Below are 8239 nucleotides of genomic sequence, written 5' to 3' on the forward strand. Positions count from 1 at the left end.
AGCCAGTGATGGACACTGACAGCTGTGTGTATTAATGGAGAATGTGCTCAGCTGTTGTCCATTACTGATGAAATTGGCTCTTTGTGCTGACAGAGCGACGTAAAAATCGACAGAAATGTAGAAAACAAACACATTTGATCATTTTCGTCTCCCTGTAATGGACACCTGTGTTCACCTTTGACGATTTTCAAGGAGACGTGCGGTCTGAAGAGCGGCTAAGTATGTGCGCATGTGGGTGCTGGAGGGATTGGAGAGGTATTTCAAGTGTCACAAGGTCAAGTAGTTACAGACGATGTAAAAGCCCAGCTGTGTCTTGAGTAGGTATATGGAGGAATATGATTAAAGAATGACAAACTCACAGGAGGACCATCCTCTCCAGCATCTCCCTTCTCTCCAGAAGTGCCAGCAGGACCGCGGAGCCCAGCGTCACCCTGTCTGCCTGGAGGTCCACCATCTCCCCTCACTCCCTTGGGTCCATCTTTGCCAGGAGGGCCGGCAGGACCAGCAGGTCCAGGATTACCCTGAGAAGTGTAAGAATAACATACATTAAATGGAGTGACAATATATGTCAATTCTATGGTGTACAAGCCCTTATACACAAGCAATCATGTCTCTATTATTTCAATGAGCCATAGGGCATCTGTGTATCTTTAAATAACTTTTAATAACACATCTCACACATTAGCAGATTTACAGGATCAGACTTGTTTCTCACAATATGTTGCACTTCTTTTTTATCAAGTCTATAAAAAATATTCTAAACAAGCTACAACAAATCCCACTGCGCTGGTAGTGTTTATGTGCTGGAACAGCAAGTGTAAGTGCTTTAGAGGGGCAAATTAAAAAGGCTTCCTGGGTGACAGTAAGTCAGGTGGCATTTAGGAAACACTGTATCTGTTCTGCTGCACCAGTTCTTCTTTGTAAAGCATAACTCAAGCCCATTTTTCTTTTTCTTTCCCATACTTGGGGTTATATCCATAAAGCTTCTTTTCCCATATTACCAGACATTATCTATTTGACATTTATTTTTACTAGAGGTCTACGTAAAAGTAGCGTAGATCAGAAAAATGTCTATCAAATAATGTAGAAAATATCTACATCAGTGTCATATATGTGTTTTTTGGACTATAAAAATAAAAAAAAAAATATAACACTATAACTGTATTTTTCTCATATGTATACAGACTCAGTTGGATGGATGCAGACTGAACTTACATTGGGACCAGGGGGTCCAACACGGCCAGCAGCTCCAGGGAAACCAGTGGCACCCTGACAGAGAAAGATTCATTTAGATAAAGCCAAAAATAATTTCACAAAATAATGGTTCCTGCACATGCTACTATGAGACAAAGATGAAAAGCATTTTTAAAAAGTCACTTACAGGAGGTCCCTGAGCACCACGAGCACCTTTAGGTCCAGAAACACCTGTAGGACCCTGCAAGAGAAAAGCACATTACTGTCTGACATTTGTTTTATGTTTTAGAGAGGGCAATATAAACCTAAATCTAAAAAACACTTTCAGTTGCCGTGAAATAATGCTGGAATATATTCAGTTGACAGGGAGGTTGTCTGCCTCAGATCATTTTTTATTCTGCCCGGTGTGGCACAATCAGTGACAAGGACAGCTTTCAACCTGGCGTGACGTTCGCCCCTCCACAGATGAAAATAAAGGATGATTTTTCTTCTGATTTGTGCATTTTTCTCTTCTCATAAAAAAGACTGTCAGTCAGTGTCTGTCTTGCTGTTGTTTATAAACCCTCATTATTTAGGGATTAGACAAAGCAAAAAAAAAAAAGACTGTTCGGTTCAGCGTGTAAAATAAAAAATAAAAAATCTAGAGTGACACCCACTGCAGGTCCAGGGGCACCAGATGGTCCTTGGGGTCCAGGGGCACCAGCGTCTCCCTTCTGTCCAGATTCTCCCTGCTCTCCCTTGGTTCCAGGTTGACCGTCAGCTCCCTGAAAGAAAAAGACACAAACAGTTATGTTACATGTCGGTCATCAAAACAACAAATGTTCATATTTGTGAATGAGCTATTTGTTAAAAATCGAGGATGGTGCTACTTGATATCCTAAAATGAATTTGGTTAAAGGGGCAGTCTGCTAGTGTTGCACATACAAGATCAGTTAACTAACTAGTCATGGTTAATGGTTGGTGTGAAAACAGCTGTGCTGTATAATGTTTTCTGTGGCTTTATAAGAGGATTAATGACAGAAAACCTGCATTACAAATTACAGGTGTGGATTATTTCTCGGGCATGGAAAGTCAAATGAAAATATGCTACTGAGTTGCACTATGGGAATCGTAGGATCCAGTGTTTTTGGAGCTTGAGGTACACTAAAAGTCTGTATATTTTATCCTCTGCTACTTTGATTTTGACCATTATTTTTTAAATGTGTCCCCGTCAGCCTTCCAACTTTGTGGAAGTGCAATATCAAATTGATGAAGTATCCCTTCAGGGTGGGGAATGCATACATAACTGTATGCTTTAAATCTCAGTCAAATCGGTATGAAACCACGACACATTACAACCACTACACTTTATCATCTACACTGAAGATTCGAACTTCAGGTGAAAAAGTAGCAAAGTACAATTTTCAGGTACTCGTACTTTACTTGAGTTCCATTTTCTGGTGCTTTATACTTCTACTCCACTACAATAATACAATATCTTTATTGATGAGTTACTCGGCAGATTCAGAGTAATAACACAAAATATGATCAATAAATAAATTATGATGTATTATTATAGATAATGATAAGACTTTGATCCTGTGGGGAAATTCACAAACTACCCAGCAGAATATAGTAGAGATAAGCCCGAGCTTTACCAACTGAAACATTACACTAATGTCCACAACACGTGCTTTAAGTAGATTTTGATATGAATATTTTTCTACAATGCAGTGTATACCTTTACTCAAATAAAAGACCAGAGCACTTCTTCCATATTAACAAATGGGGAATTTGTAAAGTGACGCCATGTAATATTTGAAAGAAGAAATTATTACATATTACTATATATACTAATATTAATATTACTCTTACGAATTAAATTAAACACAACTTTGCTCAATTGAATACATTCTGATAGAACATTTGATGGGCCTGATTAGCTCGTGGTGGCTAATGTTAGCAAACTTTGTATAGATATTGTTTGCTCACTGACTTTATGATTGCTGCTGCTGCTGCTGCAGTGCATTTTAGCATTTGTCTCAACTGTGTAACTGTCACTGTGGCCACAGCGGCTGGTGTTACATATTATATGATATTATATTTACTGTGGAAAAAACATGCTTCAAAACAGAAAAGAAGTGCAGAAGGTGATGAGTTTTCTTTCAGCTTTTATTTTTGTTGTGATGGCTTCAACAGCAATTAAAAGCCTACGACTGTCAAAAGATTTAAAGGGCGCCGCTGATGTTTTGTACAACATCTATGTCTGTGTTCAGTCAGTGAAGTGAGAAGCTGTGATGTTACAGCCTGTGAGCTGTGAACCTTGTAGTGTTACTCATCCTGACATAAATTCAATAATTAATCATAGTGCAACCTAGAAAAAAAAACACATATGATAGATTGTGTTGTCAGCACAACATTGATGAAACTCCATTTGGAAGGATGCAGCTTATTAAAAACATTTAGTTGATGACGGCCTGGAGTCTTTGGGAGGAACTAAATGGATGAGTGATGTGAAGACTTCCGACTATCTACACACTCATCTCTCTCCGCTGAATAATACACTGAGGAAACTCTGCCAAGATAAAAAATGATTCGGTGAGGGCTGAAACAGAGGTGAACGTATAAGGATATTCAAGTGTTCCCAGATAGTGCTAATAAAAATCAAAGCTTGTCAGGTTGACGCTAGTCATCTCAGAGCTTGTGACTATACAAAGCTGGAATCTCATTTTTCCAGGAAACAAAGCATGAAGTGATGTTTTGAATCCTCTTTTTATTTATAGAAAACAATAGCAACACTTTCACTGTAACTTGATTTGATTATTATGTTGTATATCTACTGTATTGTGCATTTCTATACCTCTGGAATAGGTTATATATACAATTAAATATTACATCTTTTTTTACACTGGAAGAGTTAGTAATTACTGTGCTTATTTTTTCTCTAACTTTTGTTACTGGTTTTAAAAGGGTGCTAGTTATAGTCCTTTTAAGTTTAATATATGTGTATTATATTTTTAATGTCTGTCCTTCACATACTTATCTCCCTCTTTTATGTGTAAATATAAATACTTATGACTTAATGGAGATTCAACTTACATTTTTTAAATTTAGATTAAAATTTTTATTGCTATGACTTAACAAGTCAAGAAGTCGCACATTGCTCAAAGGCTGTAGAGGACATGTCATGACATTAAGTCTACGGCTCTGCAGTGATGTTCTTCAGATTTCTACAGACCTATGAGCTGGTCACTGTTGTGTTTTTGTTACTTACAGGGGGTCCAGCAAATCCAGCAGGCCCAGGAGGTCCAGTCTCACCCCTGTCACCCTGAAAGAAGAGAAGCAAGAAAAACTCAATGGGTAGTCCGGGCTGCAACGCTGTGTGAGCAAGTGAGGGAAACGTAAATGTGTTCTTTCTGAAATCCAACAACACAACAACTCAGATGAACTCTGTTTTAAAACTATCATCTCTGATCTTTCTGGCTCTAAAGGATAACTCACTTCTGAAAAGTGTTAAATTGGATAAAATCAATCTCTACCTGGTAGTGTACTACAAGGCACTACAGGCGCACTAAATTCATACTCTGAGCTTTTTCTTTCTTTTTTTTTTCTTTTACTATGACAACGACATCCCACTTGTTAAATAAACTGATACTAGTTATTAAACTGTGACACTTACAGGCGCACCGCGGGTACCAGGAGCTCCAGAAGGACCAGCAGGACCAGATTCTCCCTGAAAGGAAAGACAGCATCAAGCCATAAACACTGGGTTCAGATACACTGTCAGTGACAGGTATGGCCTTCATATCTCATACACTTAAAACAATAAACCATGTCAAAAAGAAATGATACAAACTAAATTAGTATTAATAGATTACAAAGAAAATTTCAACTCACATTTAGACTTAAAAGAAAAATGATGCAGCACTCACCTTCTCACCGTTGGGGCCAGAGGGACCTGGAGGACCGATGGGACCAGTGAGACCCTGTGACAGGAAACAGGAAAGGGTGTAAAAACTTTGTTAAACAGTTTGAACCAGCACGAGAATTAACATTTTATCTTGAACTCAGCTCTGAAGCACTGAGCACTGTTTGTAAAAAAGAAAAGACTTGAACTGCAGCAAGTCAATACATTCTGTCCATAATCAACACTGACGATTATCGTTTATGACAAACAAAAATGGATGGCAATGACTCACTCTGGCACCGTCTTTGCCGGGAGCACCTTCAGGTCCTTTCTCTCCAATGTCACCCTATGGGGTTAAAAAACACAAAACAAATCAGTCACCTGACAGTCGTAGGCATAAAACTTCAACTCAATATTTAACATATTTTTTATTCTGTTATTAACACTTTGTTCTCATCATGACTTACTCTGTCTCCTTTAGGTCCGGGAATGCCAGCAGCTCCTCTCTCTCCAGGCATACCCTGCAGGCCGGGGGGTCCTTGAGCTCCAGCGGCACCGGCAGGTCCAATGGCTCCCTATGACGGAGGAGAAATAAATGGAGATGGATTCATGCAGTATCCTGAAGTTACTGTATATGATGTAAGCGCCTGCTACAGATGTGAGGAGGTGCCGTTTGCTTAGTGATGCATTCAAGGTTTTGCGCTGAAACCTTGACTTTTGTTGAGAATGTTTTTGCTGTCACATTTCAGATTGCTTTTGCCAAGACTTTGTGTTTATTTACACACGAGTCAGAAATACAAAAATGCTGCTCTTATAGAGTGAGAACGCATCCACTTCAACAAAACAGACAATCTGTCTCAGCAAGTTCTGCTCAAGGTTATCAATTGATGGAAAGGAAAGAAAAAAACAGCTGTTAAATATTAATCACCTGACACAGGCTGTTCACTTTCTGGATTAAAATAAACTTTAGCCAACTCTTTTGACCAAAAAGTCAGTCAATCAGTTTTGGATATAAAAAATAGTGTTCCTTTTAAAGCTGTATTTTAAAGAAAGAATGGGGAGTTTGATCATAAAAAAAAAAAAAAATTCTATTCGACATATCAAAGCCAAGAAAATGGAAGGAAATGCAGGCTTTGATTTTGTTCATAAGTGGCTCCACTAGGCCCACTCCTGGTCAGAAGTTGTCAGGCTTATCAGGGCTGCTTTCTGCTGCAGCCTCAGACTGAAGATCAGACATACATCTCCAGTCATTAAACTGTAGCCACAAGGCTCATGCAGCCTCCATGTTGGCTATGAATGCATTAAAACTGTACATCAGCCCCCTTAGTTCCAATACAATGTGTCTTGAGCAACAAATCCTTCTGAATCTTTCTCATATTTCCTGCTTCACCCTCCACAACCTCTCTGTTGATTTCTCCTCCATCACTCATGTCAGCTCTATAATCCTCATCCTCTCTATCCACTCCTGTCTGACCTCAAGGGGAAGAAAACCTATGAACTGGGATTAAAATCTGACCCGATAACAAATCAAGAGTGGGAACTGCAGCCGCTCTGAGCTCTTTCTCTACTTACAGTGCTGTTGTGAGAAATTACTGCAGTGACTGAAATGTGTTGATGGCTGATAAACGAGTGACTGTGCAACTTGGTTGGAAATACACTGGGTTACCTGGTGTTTAGGGAACATATATAAAATATTATTTCTCTTTAAAATACTCACATTTTTTATGAACTCATTAAAATGTAGTATTCCAATACAGGTAAATTGAATCCTGCAGATCCTTATTATGGTGATAATATAGTTCTCTATTCAAATGATGCAGGGTTCCCTGCAGTGTGTACATATAGTGTTTATACAGGTACAGTATGCATCATCCAGTGATATAGTGTTTATATCCAGATATGTGTGCACAGTTTGTATGCTTGTATGGCCATACAGTGTGTATATGACTATATATGGAGTATATGTGACTGGATGTCTATGTGCACATAGACGTTTTGCTTAATTCAAATAATTAATGATCAATAACTAATTGTATGAATAAATTCACAAAAAAGCAAAGATTAGAGGAGAGTTGAAAAAAAAAGCACAGGTTTATGTGGCAGAAATGTTTGTTTTTTTCCTTTCCTCTCCTGTTAATCACTTTGTGACGCCTCAGGTTACTCGTCCCAAACCCTAGTTTGTGGACTGCTCCCCCGAGGCCACCAGAGCGCCCCATAATTAATACAGTTCTATAAAATTAGACATTTGCCTTCAGGTAAACTGAGCAGAGAGTAGAGAAGACTGTCAACTACTAACTACTAACAGATCACAAGATGTGTCAGGATCTGGGTGGTTGACTTCCTCCCACAGACAATTTTTAGGCTACATGTACACAATTCAGGCAATTATTATTCAATCACATGCTCCGATTGCTGTGTTTCTGCAGCTGCATGCGATAACATGATGATATCAAATCTGGCGTAAGTACCACAGAATCATATTTGCCAGAGGTGTGAGTACATCTCAGGGAATAACATTTAATAATTTGAAAACTTTCCAAATGTTGGACTCACCTTTGGTCCGTCAGTTCCAGGAGTTCCAGGAAGACCTCTGGGTCCCTGCAGACCCTGAGGACCAGCAGCTCCTCTCTCTCCGGGGAAACCACGCTCTCCCTGAACAGTGACACAACGAAAATTAGCGGGCATGTCTGACAATCAGTCGAGTTAAAGTTAAAGTTAAATCAAGACGGTCAACTTACTCTGGGGCCAGTGGCACCGGCAGCTCCACCCTCTCCAGGAACACCCTGAAACGATAAAAAGAAAGACAGGTTCAGGGAAAAGATGAGTGGGATCACTGTCTGACAAGTCAAGCAATAAATACGTAAAAAAAGGGGAACTACTACAACCAGTACTAGTACTACTACTGGTAGATTTAGTAATACTCTAGACTGGCTTGCAGCTTTTCCATTCACAGTGAAACAACATTGTAAATAGACACAAGATCTGTAAGAGAAAATGTTCAGAATCACTGAAATGGTGGAGCAACAAACTGCTTTTATTAATTTTTATTATTATTTATTTTCTATTATTTATACAGGGTAAGTATACCAGAATATACCTGCTCTCATACAGCAACATCGGGTTAACAGTTTAGTAGAAAAATACTAATGCTGTCAGGTG

At 38.9% G+C, this 8239-nt stretch overlaps 1 protein-coding gene across 1 annotated transcript in view; it reads right to left on the bottom strand.

The window, feature by feature from the left end:
* Positions 1–8239, bottom strand: part of col2a1b (collagen, type II, alpha 1b) — a 50498-nt gene that overhangs the window by 11108 nt on the left and 31151 nt on the right. The window contains exons 29-39 of the mRNA XM_087179448.1: positions 7819–7863; positions 7634–7732; positions 5548–5655; positions 5373–5426; positions 5106–5159; positions 4853–4906; positions 4448–4501; positions 1851–1958; positions 1382–1435; positions 1216–1269; positions 360–521 (exon numbers count right to left, since the gene is read on the bottom strand). Of these exons, the coding sequence (XP_087035574.1) occupies positions 360–521; positions 1216–1269; positions 1382–1435; positions 1851–1958; positions 4448–4501; positions 4853–4906; positions 5106–5159; positions 5373–5426; positions 5548–5655; positions 7634–7732; positions 7819–7863 (846 nt within the window). The remainder of the gene's footprint in view (positions 1–359; positions 522–1215; positions 1270–1381; positions 1436–1850; positions 1959–4447; positions 4502–4852; positions 4907–5105; positions 5160–5372; positions 5427–5547; positions 5656–7633; positions 7733–7818; positions 7864–8239) is intronic.

This window comes from Seriola lalandi, unplaced genomic scaffold, assembly GCF_002814215.2.
Source record: "Seriola lalandi dorsalis isolate HSWRI2012SDOR001 ecotype SW California unplaced genomic scaffold, Sedor1 jcf7180002054840, whole genome shotgun sequence".
Classification (NCBI taxonomy): Eukaryota; Metazoa; Chordata; class Actinopteri; order Carangiformes; family Carangidae; genus Seriola; species Seriola lalandi.